The sequence below is a fragment of the Apodemus sylvaticus genome, chromosome 14 (genome assembly GCF_947179515.1).
Source record: "Apodemus sylvaticus chromosome 14, mApoSyl1.1, whole genome shotgun sequence".
Lineage (NCBI taxonomy): Eukaryota > Metazoa > Chordata > Mammalia > Rodentia > Muridae > Apodemus > Apodemus sylvaticus.
Window position 1 is genome coordinate 89,595,786 of NC_067485.1, and position 17,290 is coordinate 89,613,075.

Consider the following 17,290-nt stretch of genomic DNA (forward strand, 5'->3'; position numbering starts at 1 on the left):
TTGTAATTCTAGGCCAACATGTCTTCTATTTGCAAAATTCCCAGATGAAATATTTAAAATGCCAACAGATGAAAACTGCCATGTAGAGTCCTTTTCATTTAATGAAGTGCCAAAAGTCAATGTTAAAATTATGATACATACACTCCAGGCACCAATTAAAGAACAAAAAAAAGAGAGAGAAAGAAAGGAGATAGAAGAGAAGAAAAGAAAAGGACACTTTACCATATCTGCTTTAAGTAAGACGTCTGGTACAAGTCACATTCAAAGTGCAGAAGCCACGGCCCTTTCTGCACAAGACAGTTTCCAGTTATACATTCATCCACTAAATGACTGGACACATCCAGCTCAATATACAGCTCAGAGTTAGCACGGAGGACACAATTTCAAATCATGAATCATTTAATTGGCAAGAAGAATAAACCAAAGAAGGGATGCTATGCACTACAAACTGGCAAGGTGATTCTGAAGACCTTTTCTCACAAAAGAGTCCAAGACTTTGGGTCTAATACAGGTAAATGCCACAAGAAACTGAAACTCAGACCCAGACAGATACACACATACATATGTCTTTACCTTGCTGCGTTGAGATCCTGTGACCTTAAGGAAGGATGAGGACAAGAAGCAAAATAGCAATAAACAGCTGCTCTGGAGACAATGGATAACCCGCAAAGGAAAACAGTAATCATTTGCTGCTCACGGACTGTTCTAAGTTACCTGTCTCCTTATGGGAAGGATGGACTTAAGACTAGAACTCACGCATTTTAGCAAGCATTATATAGGAAATTAAACAGGGCATTTTGCTCAGCCAGCAAATTGTCATGGGTCATTCTCAGTTTAGGTTGTTCTTTTGTCTATCTGCTTGGGTTTTCTTAATACACTGATTTCAGTGCTGCAGAGATAGTCACATCGACATCAGTTCACTCCTTGGTTCTATGTGCTGCGTTTCTACCATAAGTTAAGGACTCACTGCTGGCTTCTCAGATTTCTCCAGACTTCTAGCTCAAAGTCCATATCTATGAACTAATAGGAAGAATCTATTCTCCACCTCCCTTTTACTTTATTTCTCTTTCTAAAAAAAAAGTGTAGCAAATCAGAAAATGGTAGCTGACAACAGCTAGCTAGTTTCCTAAAGAAGCCAAAGGACACTATAAGCAAAGTGGGGAATGAACTTAACTTTCTTTAAAGCTGATTAACATTAAGCAATAATTCAAATCATAGGCAATATTTAAAGGCTGAAAATGCTCAAGAAAATAATTATGAAATGAAATCTATCCTAGAAAAGATGCGCCTCTACTTCATGCAAGCAAACTGCACCATGGCAACCACTTACATATGTGTACTGAATGAGTGACCTAATCAGGCAGACATCAAGAGGCCAATCGATTCAGGAAAGAACAAATGAGTCTAACACCAATGGAGTCATTAGAAACTCGATGCTGTGTTGCTCTTCCACAGGCACTGTCCTCATGTCTATCAGCAATTACAGACCACAGCATCCCTGCCAAGTGAGTAATTTGAAGTGGCGTCAGTCACCTCTGTGGGCTGCCAGGTGCACTCATTCTGGACATATGGGCTTTACTGTGCTATTCAGTGGCTCTACACTCCTTGCTTTTCTCTTAGCAAACACTAGGACTCAGGTCTGTCCATCCAGCTCTGACATGCAATTCCTGGACACAATAAGCTGCAATAAGCCATGAAGCAAGAAACACAAAAATCCATTATAAGCCATGAAACAATGTCTCCAAGTGGAGAGAAGGCAATTCTGGAAAGATCCATCTTACTTCAAAGCTCTTCACTTCCTCTTCACCATCATCATCTTCTTCATCATGACAACTCTGATTTGAGAGACAAAAAAAAGAAAGGACGATATGATGAGAGAGAAAATGTAAAATGTTTGTTTAACCTAAACTCCAAATGATTTATATGAATGTTTCGTGAGCATTACTGAAGCCGAGTGTACGTAAAACTTACACAACATCATCAGTGAACTGGTGCACTAAAGTAAAACTGTTTTATTTACAAGATTTGACCGCTGCAAAACTCAAAGACAAATGGCCAAATGCATCCCCAATATTCATGACTTAAGAGGTTCATATGAAGGTTCTCACACTGAGCAAAATATCACTTGATTGTTTCAACCCAATGTGCAAACCTTACATACAGGAAACAATCCTCTCTTCTGTAACCTGCCATTACATGCATTAATTAACACAGATGTACATGGATTGTTGTTATTTAAAATTAATACAAAGAGTATGCATGGGCATAATGATGCTTCGTATTACCAAGATACTTGTAATTCTTTAAAGTTCGTTTCTATCGTATGTCATCTAAGGAAGTAAATTTTTGTTAACAAAATTATTATTTACACATGAAACATAGACAGTTTGACTATTCCATGCTACTGAGCCACAGACATATTCTTAGCTAATTCCCAGGACTGAGATTACTGTAGGCTGAGGAGACAGAGGGGCCTGGTGGCCAGCAACAGAACTCAGAGAAGGGAAGGAAGGAAGGCAGAGGCGTGGCCTCAGCAAGCAGAGGTTTGGTTTCCTCCTGATGATTCCAGCCATCAGCTAGCCTGACTTGGCAAGGGACTTCTCTCTCCATGTCTCCTTTTCATATTGACCATAAGAAAAAGCATGTGGGAATAATATGTTTTAAAATTTGTAAAATATTTTAGCACCCAGGAAAACTATTTGAAAGTGATCTTCATTTAATAAACCACAGCTAGGAATTTGGAATACAATGGTGATCAAAAAGTGGTAAACTTTCATGTTAAAATTCTTTCATGTTAAAATTCTGACACACCACCATGACAACTGTTCTACATGATTTCTTACATTTAGCCGGGGATCTAGCTCAGGGACTGAAGCAGTTTCCTTGTAAATAGGAGGCTGTGAAGTCAACTCACAGTCATGAGAAATAAATAAATTTTAAAAAGAAAAGAAAAAAGAAACGCCTCGCTCCCCCCCCCCCCCCCTTTTGAGACTTCACTCGTTTCCTGCAGCCTGCCACTTTCTCCTGCTCTGCTTCTTCGTTGTCTCCTGAGTTCTCCGGTTTGGCACCACCATACCTACAGATGCTTTCAGTGCTCCCCTGGTCTAGACTCCCAGGCCAATGGGGATTTGCTGACCACAGATTTGCTTCTCTATAAGATCACAATAAGGCCCAGAGTAAAGCCTGCGCCCTTTCCCCTAACCATCTCTTAGTGTCTCTGCTGTTTCAGATATGATCATGAGCTTGCGTCTGCTGCCTTTCTCTCTGGAGTGAGATCACTGAAGCCTACAGCTTTGGCAGTGATTTGATTCTGATGGTTTGGTAGAGTTTACAAGGCAACCTAAGAGACCAGACCCCAGACACAAATGCGCAGTCATGCCTTTAACATTGCGCACACTTCCGTGACAGATTATCTGAGAGAAGCAGTTTAAGGAAGGGAAGCTTGCTCAAGGGCATGAAAAGCCTGGGGACAGGGTGGATCCTGTCTATAGGAGTGAGAAGCTGCCAATAAAACAAGGCCACAGATAGAAAGCTGGAAAGCTTGGGCAGGAAGCAGGCCAGCTGGTAATCCTGTCTACCATGCCTTGTACCCACAAGATTCCACAGCCCTATTGAAACGGAATGCCCTCTGAGGACCAGGTGCTGAACCACATGTGTCTGTGGGTTACCTTTCATGTTAAAATTCCGACACACCGCCATGCAACAGTCTTTTTAACTGTCTTTAGTCACAGACACCTTTAATGTGTCTAGGATTTGATCTGTTGTCTACCCTCTTGTGATAATTCTGGAACTCTTAGTACATGGCATCCAAGGTTGAAATCTCAGGAGAACCTGGACTCCTATTTGTATATATCAACTCTTGTTAAGAGATAACAAAAGTAGCAAATACTGATACTCTATTTAATGACAGCCCTTCCACAGTTTAGGACTCCCAAGAAATATCACCACAGCCTAAGGAGCCTACCAACAATACCCTCAATATTTCCTCTACCATTTAATTATATATATATATATTATGAGTGTGCATCTATATGTGTGTATACATAATGTGTATGCAGGTACCCATGAAGACCACAAGAGGGTGTTGGATAACCCAGAGCTAGAGTTACAGACAGCTGTGAACCACCTGCAGTGGGTGCTAGGAACTGGAACTCCAGACTTCTGCAAGAGCAGTAAGTGTTCTTAACTGCAGAGTCATGTCTTGAACCTGTAATTAGCAGTTTTAATATAACTGTTTTATTTTTTTAAAGATTTACTTTTTAAATTTATGTGTGTGTATATGTGTGTGTGTGTGTGTGCGCGCGCACGCGCGCACGCGTGTGCATGTGTATGTATATGTCTGCCTATGTGCATGCGGGTGCCCATAGAGGGCAGAAGTGGACACTGGATCCTCAAGCTAGAGTTCGGGTGGTGGTTAGCTGCCTGGGAGATGTGGAGACTGGGGACTGAACTCAGCACCCTGGAAGAACCAGCAAGCTCAAGTGCCAAGCCCTCTCTCCAGTCCCTTATAGTATTCCTGTTATTTCCAGCAGATGTTAAACTCTATAAGCACATAATGCAAAGATTTTTTTTCCTATCATCTCATCTATCAGACTGATGAATGAGGGTCAAATAAAAGAATGTTGGGAAACTAGTGATTCCCCATTCATAAAGTGCTGAGCAGGAATTTCCAGAAATCCATGAAATGCCGAGACACATGCACTTCCTGTTTGCAAGATTAACAGTGTCTTTTATATAGATTCATACCCTCTGACAAATAAAAATAGCTGACTTCATTAAATATAAAAACCAAGAAAGATGTACACTTACCTTTGCCATAATGTCTGCATACGCCATGTATAGAAAATCTTCTTCCAGTTTGCTATGAAACCAAGTGGGGGAAAGATCAATTCTTAAGTAGAAGGCAAGTTATTGCAGAGAAACTATCTATCCCTATGTAAAGTAACTGTTTGCTATTTTTTAAAATGTGTTCTTCTTTATAATTAAATGGCATAAAATTTAGACAACAGTAAGTGTTCGAAAAACAAACAGTTTTATAATCAGGAGGCAAAGTCCTTAGAGGTCTTCAGCAAATGCCTCTCCTGACCTTCTAGCAGAGTCCTGCAAGTGTGAGAATACAGGCACATCAGTGCCTGCAAATAAATGGAACAACTGATTTTGTTCTAAATGTAAACAAAAGCAAACTTAAATGGCACAGAGCTTCTGACAGCAGAGAAATACTCAACATCTAATGGAGGACTCAGCAAGTTATAATGTCACAGTTAAACATAATAAGATGGTCAGAACAACTAAGTTTCTGTGAGGAATAGCTAACATTTGCTAAAATATTATAGCAGGTCCCAACTTCACTTATGAGAAATACTTCATTACCTCCCCAGGTCAGACAGAGACAGTTGTTCTATGAGTATCAGATGAGACGGTTTGTTAGTGGGGAAGAATAAGACAGAGTGAAAGGATGGGCCAGTGTGAGGAGAGACACCCAGACTGCTGTGGCGCCCAGAGATCACAAGGTGCTTGAGGACTTCTGAAAAGACCCACCTGGATGCGCATTGACAATTACATGAATTTCGGGGGGGAGGGGGGGGTCTGAAGAGAAAGGATAAGACCTGAGCACCTAGGGCAGGAAATCAGACAAAGGTTCTGAGGCTCCACCATGTCTCCACCCACAGCGCCAACACCTTTCAGAGTCCCAGTAGGGAGAGGAGGCCAAGGCCTCTCCACTGCATTCCCTGAGGTTCGCTTTGTCATGGAACTCCACAGGAGTTTGCGCTCTAAAGCTTTGGTGCAGTTGTCGACCAGAAGTGAAAGCAAGAGAAGTGGGCGATGTCCTGGAAACAGGTCTGAGGGCTGCTCCCGAAAGCCACAGCCAGCCTAGGGCTCCTGAACCATCTTTTGAATGGGAGATACCCTCTAAAGGGATGAGTTTCCCTTTAGAGGGTATCTAAACCCTCATTAAAAGTCATTAGTTTCCACTCATTCTCTGCAATGGATTTTGCTTCTTTTAAGCCATTTTTGTTTTGTTTATAATGACAGCTTTTGATAAGCCTTTTGTAGGGATCAACAAAATCAGCCTAATCCAGAGTTAAGAAAACCCAGAGGTCCTTGGCGGATTTGGAGGGAGGGGTGGGCAGCGATAATGAGTGAGGTGAGAACACATATGCATGTATGAATGTGTGCAGAGGTCAGAGGTCAACCTCTGGTGCTACCATTTTTCTTAGAGGCCATCCACTTTGGCTTTTGAGGGTCTCTCATTGGAGCTCACTGATTAGACCAGGCTTTCTGGTCAACGAACCCCAGGAATCAACCTGTTTCTGCTCCCCTAGTGCTGGGATTACATGCACAGATTGTGGTGTCTGGCATTTTATATGAGTTATGGGATAGAGCTCAAGTCTTCATGATTGCGAGGCAAGTACTTTTCTGACTGAGTCATCTTCCCAGCTCCTCATGGTAGGGTTTAGACACCAATAATAATAATAATAATAATAATAATAACAATAATTTTTAAAAATTGGATCTATATCAGATCATATGATGTATGAATTACTCCCTCTCTTGACAAGAACAGGATGTAACTGAGACATAACTGACAGATGAGAATCAGATGTGGGTTTCTTTCTCAGTGGCCCTAGATCTGCATTAACCCTCTCCACCATACCATTTCTCCGTTAAGGCTGTGCGGCTGAACAGAAGAATGAGCTGATGGAGAGGATCAACTCTTTTCACGGCTTCATCTTCTTCTGGGAGTTCAGCCCCTGGTTTCTGGAAAAAGAAATAAAATGAGGAAAAAAGAAAAAGCAGACAACTACATAACATTTCTCATTGAAAACAAAGGCTTAAGATCAGCATTGTGGCTTATATCTGCAATCCCAGCTCTTAAGAGGCGGAGGCAGGAGGATCAGAGGAATTGCAAATTGAGAGTCTGCATGTGCTACATAGCAAGGCAATGTCTCAATAACTGAAAACCCAAACCAGGAGCAATGCAACCAATTGCAGGGAGAACAAGACAAATGTCTTTGCTTGCTTGTTGAGGTGTATGCGTGTATATGAGTGCTTTGCATAATATATGATTGAAGGGGTAGGGTATCAGTGAGAACACACATGCACATATGGGTGTGTGCAGAGGTCAGAGGTCAACCTCAGGTGTCATCATTTTTTAGAAGCCATCCACTTTGATTTTTGAGACAGTCTCACATTGAACCTGCAGTTCACTGATTAGATTAGGTTTGCTAACCAGCAAACCCCAGAAATCAGCACATGATATATATATATATGCAATCAATATATGTATATGCATATATATGTATGTTTTGTGTCTATATAATATATAATACAATACATATATAACTCTAACACATGTGCTGATTATACTACTGGTGTAAAACAAAGGAAGCATTTAATAATTTGATTTTGAAAAAAGTTGAACAAAGAAAACCCACAAATTTTTAAAAGAAAACACTATGCAGGATTGAATACTAATAAAAAGAATATTCAGAACAAAGTAGAGTTCAGCTTTAGAACTGAAATATGTTTAGAAACATAATATTTTAGAACAAAGTGTCACATGATATGTGACAACTAAGTCTACACAGCAATATTTATCACATAAAATATTTTCTTGGCTTAAACAAAAAATGATAAAGAACACAGAATGAAATATTGAAAAAAGTATGTGCACTTTTTTCACATTTTTAGTTACTTTTAAAACAAAAAATAACATTGGATAAAATTTTATCATTGAGGAAAATTAAGTGTTTTTTGCCCTGACTGACCCTGACTTTACTGAATGATTAATGAATTTTTATATCTCCAGAGAATTTGTTTCCATTCAGCCTGATTTTCTGTTTACATGAAAGGAGATTCTTAATACAACACAGTTAAGAATCTTGATGTCATTAGTATTTAAAATTGTACATGATATCTAAATAATCTGTGGCTGTTTGATAGTGTAATGGGGCTGGGGTGGGGCTTAACTGATGGAGCTGGCACACAGGAGGCCTTGGGGCAGAGCAGCATGCAAGAGATCTGGTAGCCCAAGCACAGAATTCCCAAACTCATGGGAGTGGAGGCAGGAGAATCAAGGGATCAAGGCTCTCTTTGGCTACATAGTGAGCTGGCAGCCAATCCAAGCAACCTAAAATCCTGTTAGAGAGCGGTGAAGGGCAATCAGGGTCAGACTTTCAGACACTGCTTTGCATTTGTTTATTAAGGTTCCTGCCAATTTGTAAATTAAAATGTGTCTGCCAGATAGGAGATCTTTAACTTAGAAATCATGATGTCTCTGGTAATGCCGCAGACTTCTGTGGGACTTGGGCTTATAAATTCATTTGGAAAGGTGGATTCAAACAGTAGCTTAGCTTATAAATGATATTGATGTTCCCCTGTCCTTTGGGGTGTAACAGCCACCTGTACAAAGCCTCCCTTCCTACCCTGTCAGATGGAAGCTCTCCCTGCTGGGTACCAACTTCTTCCTCCTCTGTGCCCACTCCACTTATGAGAAACAAAAGAAAAAACAAAAACACAAAACAAACAAACAAAATACCGTATCACCTGACCAGGCCAGAGAGACAGTTGTACTATGCTTACGGAATGAGATCATTTTGTTAGACAGAAATAATAATGGAAAGAAACATGAATGGAGGATAGACCACATTCAGTGTTAGAGACACCAAGAATACTGTGGCACAGAGACCACACAGTATTTCAGGATCTATGAGAAGACATATGGATGTGCATCTTCTGACATGCCTACTTTTGAAAATCAGCAATCATTTGATAGTCTTTGAATTACTTGTTGTGAATGATTTCTTTTAGATTTTATGTTGACTTTAAGTTGGAAAGGGCTTAAAGAGAAAGTTTAAGAGACTAACATAATTAGTTAATAAAGCAACTTATACTTTTCACTTTCTATTCTGAATCATTTGGTATCGATGGCTATATATTTTGGAGAATAAAAGAGGGGTATTTTTGTTATAAACAGCAAATGTAGCAACAATGGAAATTAAAGTTTCCTAAGACAGATGTAGAGTGTAATGATTTTCTCTCAATCTTCTTTCATTTTATAATCTCATTAAAAAGCTTACCGCTAAATCTTCAATCAATTTATCCTCAAAGTAATGCTCTTCTGTTTCAATCCAAGACTTCTCATATCCCTGAAGAAAAAGATTGACAGCCCGATGCCTAAAAGATAAATGCAGTGTCAAACAAAGGGATTTTAAACATATAAACAAGAATTCAATAGTGCTTATTACAAGATTATCTGTGTACTAAAATATAAGATAAAAATAAACTTCCTGTTATTGATTCCTCCCTTCACAAACAACTGCTTGTGTCCAGTAAAAGCAGTTTCTCAGATCACATACTGACTTTGGGTTTAGTCCCAGCTCAGGCAACATCAGTTAAGATCTTAACTTTCACAATTCTCATACTTGCAATAAGAATAATCATTGTTTCTCGATCAAGATATCTCAATCTTCCAAGAATTAAAGTGAGATAAATGGTGGAAAGTACATTAGACAGATATTAGTTAAATAATGGTTATTGTGTCCTGGTGTGATTCTTGCTAAATAACATAGGTGCCAATGGAAGAATCAGCCTATATTCAAGTTAACTTCAAACACAAGCTCTGGCTATTCCGGAGTAGAATGTATTAAGTGAACATTTTACAATTGCATCAATAAAGATAAAATCTTGGAAAACTGACTTTGAAAAGTTTCTTTCTAAGGATGGAGAGATGGCTCTGTGGTCAAGAGTATGAAATACTCTTCAAGAGGACCCAAGCTCCGTTCCCAGCAGTCACAGCAGTTGCTCATGACCACCTGCAATTCTAGCTCCAGGAAGTCTCATACATCCTCTGCCTCTCTGGTTACTGAATACATTTGCAACCCCTCCCCTACCGCCATACACCATACACACACATACACACACACACACACGCACACACACACACACATACTTTAAAATAAAATGATATTTGCCTATGAAGTAAAAAAAACAATCAGTGATGACTACAAGAGTTAGTGAAACTCATGGTGATGTTGAGAGAAATGAGCAGGATCTACGTGAGAAAGGACAAGAGAATAGCACATGGATAACTTATTAGAAGTGACAGAAATGATATCATGTGTGAAGGAAGTCTGCACTGAACAGTAATGTTACGAAGGAATGAGGCATAACAGCTACATGGGTTTAAAAAGAACCTTGAAAATAGGAGAGGAACTAGTAACATGTTTAGAAACACTAAAAATCACTGTAAATTCCAGCACACAAGAAAGGTAGTCCATAAGATGCGTTGAGCTGTTTTTAGAACCTCAGAATCATGCACACCACATTTAGACTTCTAAACAGACCACATATTCAAACCTTGGGGAAATTCATATTTGTGGAACTCAGCTCAGATGTTCCTGAAATGGTTTAAATGACGTCTTTGTAAAACAAACCCTTTCTCCAATATGTTAGAAAGGTACTGAATTGCAAGACACTGGTTGCTGTCCAGGGTTAGGAAAATAGAAACTGAAAATTATATTTGACCTTAAAGTGGAAATCAGAGAGGCAAGCAACCTGAATACTAGACACAATGTAACAACCAGAAATTGCAGCCTTGCTCTACAAACATACAAAAGGAAGGAGCTGAATACAAGGAAATCAGAGATGTTCCAAAAAGAGATACAGTTGAACTAAGTCCTGTTTACAAGGCATACTGTGGTAGTTTAAATGAAAAATGTCCCCCACAGTCTCAGGTATTTGATTAGTGGTCTCCAGTTGGTAGAACTGATGGGGAGGTGTGGCCTTGTTAGAGGAATTGTGTTATTGTAGTTAGGCTTTGAGAAGTAAAAGACTCAGACCATTTCCAATTTTCTCTTTGCCTATGCTTGCAGATCAGGATGTGAGCTCTTAACTTGTTGCTTCATCTGTTTTGTCCATCACTTCCCCTTCATGACCGACTTTTATAGATTTGAAACCTTAAGCCCACATAAACTCTTTGTCTATAAGTTTCCTTTGGTCCTGGTGTTTTATCGCAATAATAGAAAAGTAATCAACACAATAAACATATGGTTACTTGCAGAAAATTAAGAGTAGCCAAGAGCACAGTGTCTTGGCAGAATACCCAGGAAGCCATAGCAGGTCCTCAAGTCAGACCTGAACACATCAAGTTATATCTCCATTGTCAAGTATGTTAGATTAGTATTCCACTAAGAGAGCAGTGATGAGTCTGTTGGGTTTATGTCATTCCAGTGAGTCAGGAGAATGTGTTTTCTTTTCTCTGTATGAGGATATTTATACAAATAACATGCATGGCTAGCATCCACTGTGATCAGCATACTGGCAGGCACTTTGAATATATTTGCTCCTCAATCTGTTTTGGTATTCTATGGGGCCAGTCCTACCACAATCCAGAGGGGGAAACCAAAGTGAAGTGAGGTAATCAACTTGACCAGTGCCATGTAACATAGAAATAGAAGTTGAAATCTAAGCAATTAGACTTCAAAGAATGCTTGCAGTTGCACTAAATGTCCTTCCCTATACAAGCAGATATCCTCCAACATATACCATTTTACATGAAAGGAAAAGCCACAGTTTTCTATACAAACAAAGAAAAATAATCAACAGAGGAAAGCAAGCTGATGAGTTTCAGGAACCAATTCCCATCCCATCTCCCATCTCTCTTAGAGATCTCTTGCAGAGATTCTAATTGCCCTCCCATTACTTTTAGAAGAAAACTAATTTCTTTTAAACATTTAAAAAATTCTGACCTTGGCAGATTGTACAAGGGGGCCATCCGGAAGCAGGCGACAACAGCTCTTTTTCTCTGCTTAGAGAGTAGCTTGTGCCATACAGCTTTCTTTGATCTCTGAGGATGTTCTACCTGAGGAAGAATGACAAACATACATTTATAGCCGCCAACTACCCTCAGTGGTAAGGCATTAATCAGCCACATCCTTTAAAATTATTTCAAACTATGTAACAATTATTTTGGTTGAGACTATATCCTCAACATTATCCAAAGCTAATTCTGAGATGCTTTCAAACGGTACTTAGTAAAATTTACCCATTTTTCCAAACAGCCCATAGCTCCTAATCCTTGTTATCTTTAAAATCAAAGAGAAAAGCATTCTATGTAAAATCCTTTTGCACCATTCTCAAAAATGTAAGTACATTAAACTTTTTTAAAAGTTCGTGCATATATGTGCATATCTGTGCATAGACAGGTACACGTGCACACATGTGAGCAGGCACATAGAGGTTAGTGAACAGCCTTGGGTGCCACTCCTCAGTGGACATCCTCCTTGTTTTTCTGACTGGGCTGGTATTCACCAATTAGGACAGGTTGACTAGCCATTGTGTCCCAGAGATCCGGCTATCTCTGTCTCCCCAGTGCTGGAACTAGAAGCACATGCTTAGGCCCAGCCTTTGAAACATCGGTTCTGGTGATCCAACCCAGACCCTTGCTTCGTTTCTCAGTCCCCTTTCTGGGGTTTTGGGTTTGTTTTGGTTGGTGTGATTTGCTTTGTCTTGCTTATGTACTCACATATCCATAGAAACTACTCTTATTCTAAGTATGATAACTATAAATACAAATGGCATTAATGAAAAGCCTACTGCTCTTTAATAAAAGAAGATAACAAGGCTTTGTGAGCTGAGTACTAGGAGTAAATAGAAGGTTTAATCCTCTAAAAGTATTAAAGTATATAGCTACTTTTGTTAGGTAAGATAAATGAGAATTTGAAAGTTATGAGAAATGATGCAAACGGGCTGTTTATTTGAATAATGGTGCTTGAAATTCCAAGAGAAAAAAAGGAGATTAATAATAAGTATTAGAAAGAAGATAAATTCACAGTATGGTTTGGTCAATTAATTAGTATTCTCTAGGCAATGGAGCGCTGTACTTCCCAGGCTGAAATATCGCCGGCCAGTATACTTAGATTTCTGGAAAAAATGAAAATGTTATGTTAGCCCAAAGTAAAACCAGATATATTATGCCCTGCAGTAAATGTTCAGAATATGAACACGATAATTCTTGAAGAAAATGTTAAGACTGACTGAGCCATGGCAGACATTTTAACAGGGAAATGTGTCTAATAGACAGGCACTTACTTCTCTGACCCTCTGTTCTCCGTAAGTGTAACTAGCAAATGTCCACCTTAGTTGGTATCTTGATGGGTATATTAGGGGAAATAAGCACTTACTAAACATAGTGTAGATTAAAACAGGATCAAGAGCCTAGTTGTCCATTGAGATTAATGCTTCCCAATATAAAATTCCCATTGGTGGTCTGAGACTTAGAAGGCAAGCAATGGTGAGTCCCTGGCATTGTGCTGAGTATGCCAACAACCCCTGGATATATACAAAGCTTTTAGCTCCTGAGATACATTTGTGGAGTGAACAGAAAAGGATCCAACTGCCACCTAATTTTAACATTGGGCAGAGAATTATATAAGGAAAAAGTCAAGTATTCTGAGAGGCCATTTTAAACCATCTCCGTGTGTTATGCTAACAGCCATAGCAGGATTGGATGTCCAAACAGTATCTAGTTTAAATCAAAGCAACATGCTTATTAATGTTATGATTACATATGCAGATGAAGATAATGGGGATAGAAAATCAAAATGTATTCCTTACAGCACAGGTAGAAGGGCTCCTGGAATGGAACAGGGGACTTTATTATTTCAGATTCAGTATTAATAAAGCATATCACACAGGTATTGTCAGACACCTACTGGCAGACAACTCTTGCCTGTCTGATCTTATTTTTGTTTATTTTAAATATTTTTATTTCACATGTGTGAGGTTGGATACTCATGTCTGTGTGATTATAAGCAGAGGGCAGAAATCAGTACAAAGTGCTTTGAACCCTCTCCATCTTAATCTTGGAGGCAGGGTCTTTTGCTGAACTTGCAGGTCAATGAGCCTCAGTAGGCTGCCTAACCAACAAGTCCTCAGGGTCTTCTAGCCCCTTCCCCACCCCAGAGTTGGAGTTACAGATATGTGCCATCATATTTAACCTTTACCAGAGTGCTGAGGATTTGAACTCAGGTCCTCCTGCTGGCACAGCAAGCACTTTACTTACTGAGCCCTGTCTCCAGCCTTCTAACATTGCCTGGTTGACTAGATGTCATGTTTAAAAGGAATATGTTTCTGTGTATTTAGTACAGTTTTATGTAATCTACCTAACGCAAGTTCAGATAAAGTGTGCAAAACAGACAATTGCCTGAATAAGTGTAAATGATTGCTTTTAATATAATAGAAATACTCCATATAACCTTCTAACAGAGTGTCTCAAGAATTACAGCTTTGCAAATTTTTGAACTGAAAGGACAAAATAGAGAAGAAAACACACCAGAACTTGATAGTGAAGACAGGAGATGACTGGAAAATGACATAAAACATCTTCCTCATTTAGGGTTTTACTGTCAGTGTATTACTCTTCTATAAATATAATTTGTTCTTTATCTCAGAGAAAAATTGCTCAAAAAAAATCTCTCATAAAACGAAATTTAAGCAGGTAAAAGAGAAAACACTTTAGATATTAAACCAGTGAAAGACAAAATATCTCAGACATATTTTATGTGAAGAATTAAAAATGATATAAAATAAAACATTTAAATCTGGTACAACTCTGAGATAGTCTGTTAGAAATGTTTAGAATAAAGTCTACTAATAACAATCTATAAGATTTTAGAAAAGCTTGAAAAAATGATAAAATGAAGGCCTTGATCTCTTGAAGCATAGTATCTACAAATGTTTCTGAAAAATATAATCTTGGAAATAACAAATTACATGCTCATTCTAAAGAACATGTATGTGGGGTTTGAGGCACCACAGTTAAAAATTAATATACATTTAAAGTATTTCATGTGTCTAAGGCAGTTGTGATTGCGTCAACACAAAAATCTGACCTGTTCAAGGTGAAAAAGCACATTCGCTATATCCAGGACACGCTCCACTGTCCTCTCTGGGTCTGAGGTATCTTCTGTCCTGTTTGGCAGGTCTTTGTATAGAGCCATCTGCCACCTGATTGCAGGGTCTTCCAGCTGTGGGAAAGCAAATACAAGGTGGCGGCTGAAGAGAGAAGGAATCCCGCGTGATCACTGACTGGGCCTCCCTGGATCACTAAGCAAACAGGACAGTACTAAAACACCTACTGAACTATACCTAAGGAGCAGAAGTCTAGGGAGCCACTAGACTGCATGATAACTCATTTAATAAGATGGTACTACATTACCAAAACATGCTGAGTGGATTTTAAACCTATACACAAATACAGAAATGGGCATCTGTGTGAGCAGACAGAAAGGTCAGTTTTGCCTGACTGTTGTAATCATTCCACTGTCTCTGTATATCTATATTTTATGATGCACATCTTAAATAGATCACTAAAAGTGCAAGCAAATGCTATGCAGAGGTCAGAAAAATTATATATATCACAGAAGTGAAGCAATGAGAATGACTGTATCCCGTAAAGAATCATGAAGATGCCACCAGAAGAATCATTAAGGACACTTGTCTGTACACCCAAAGTTCTTCTTAGATGACTAAGCTCAAATACTAAAGCAAAGAACAAAGTTGAAATTTCAAGATTTGGCCAGAAGAGCAGGTAGATGCCTGCAGCCTTTCTGTTTGCTCTTTCTGTTCCCCTAGCAGACCCAATCTCTCAGGCTCATCCTTAGCACTCCAGCAGAATACCAACTGCAGTCTTCCTTCCTCCTTTTTCATGCCTCATGTGGATCCCACATATTGGCATCAGGATCTCCAAAATCCATGATATCACATATAGGTGACAGCATGACCCACACACCTGTTACCAAGGCAATAGCCACCATATTCTCAGAATCCACTTCGCTCACCTCCCATCTTTACGTGGCTACATTCTATACATATATATAAGAAAGGCCCCTCTGATCTCTCTCTCCCTCTCCTCCATCCTCTCTTTTTGCAGCCACCTTGTCCTTCTCTCTGTCCATAAACCTCACGTGGAACTGTTTGACCTGGTGTGGTCTTTCTGGAGCTGCACAACTATCACAACACTACAGGCCATCCGCCTAACTTCGCTCTCTCTGTTAGTCATAGCACCCTAGCCTTCAATACCAGCAGGCATTTCCTATGAACATTCCAGCCAGGAGGGCAATAAAACATATGGCACACAGACACTACACTCTCTGAAAATCCAGAGAGGAAACAGAAACCAAGGAACAAAACACCTACCCTACAAGAGCAAACCAAGAAATCAGCTTCTAGACCTATAACCACCACAATCCAGATGCATAGGCACCAGCTGAAGAATACAATCGATGATATGACTCCACTAGAGTACAGCTTTCCTATACAGCTTTCCTACAACAGCAGACCCTGAATATTCCACATAGCTCAACCATAAAAAGACCTTAAAAACAAATCTATAAAAATGATAGAGGCCCTTAAAGAGGAAATGAATAAATCCCTTATAAAAGACAAATATATATATATATATAAACAATTGGAGATAATGTATAAATCCCTTAAAGAAAGCAAGAAAAAAACAGTTGGAGGAAATGAATAAAACTGTTAAGGACCTAAAATGGAAATAAAGCATTAATGAAAACACAGAGGGAATCTGGGAAATGAAAAATTTAGGAAATTGAATAGGAACTAGAAGGATAAGCTTCACTGACAGAATATTAGAAATGGAAGAGAGAATCTCAGGCATTGACAATATGATAGAAGAGATGAATATATCAGTCAAAGAAAATGTTACATCTAAAAAATTCCTGACACAAAACATCCAGGGAATTTGGGAACCTATGAAAAGACCAAACCTAAGAATAATAAGACTAGAGAAGTATAGAGAAGAATAAGGAGAAGAATCCCATCTCAAAGGCCCAGAAGATATTTTAATTAAAATTATCCTAGCCTAAAGAAGGAGATTCCTATAAAGGTACAAGAAGCTTACAGAACAGCAAATAGAGAAAACCAGAAAAGAAAGTCCCCTCACCTCAAAATAATCAAAACACTAAACATACAAAGTAGCAACAACAACAACAAAAAATATTAAAAGCTTTCAGTAATGGGGAGGGGGGTACTGGGAAAGGGGAAAGAATTCAGAATGTAAACAAAGACTATAGAAAATTTAAAAAAAAAAAAAAAAAAAAAAAACAAGCTCCCAGTGAAAAAAATAAAATAGCATAAAAAAGTAGATCTACTAGAATTACAACTGAACTATTACTGGAGACTCTAATGGCCAGAATGGCCTGGACAGATGTGTTGCTGCCTCTAAAATGCCAGAGATGCCAGTCCAGACTACTATACCCAGCAAAAC

At 39.0% G+C, this 17,290-nt stretch overlaps 1 protein-coding gene across 1 annotated transcript in view; it reads right to left on the bottom strand.

Moving 5' to 3' along the window:
• The window catches only part of Ryr2 (ryanodine receptor 2), a 466,338-nt gene that overhangs the window by 87,685 nt on the left and 361,363 nt on the right, over nt 1–17,290 (bottom strand). Inside the window, exons 74-81 of the mRNA XM_052156653.1 lie at nt 14,895–15,029; nt 12,885–12,924; nt 11,751–11,859; nt 9,081–9,177; nt 6,656–6,759; nt 4,810–4,861; nt 1,782–1,835; nt 574–597 (exon numbers count right to left, since the gene is read on the bottom strand). Coding sequence (XP_052012613.1) covers nt 574–597; nt 1,782–1,835; nt 4,810–4,861; nt 6,656–6,759; nt 9,081–9,177; nt 11,751–11,859; nt 12,885–12,924; nt 14,895–15,029 — 615 coding nt within the window. The remainder of the gene's footprint in view (nt 1–573; nt 598–1,781; nt 1,836–4,809; nt 4,862–6,655; nt 6,760–9,080; nt 9,178–11,750; nt 11,860–12,884; nt 12,925–14,894; nt 15,030–17,290) is intronic.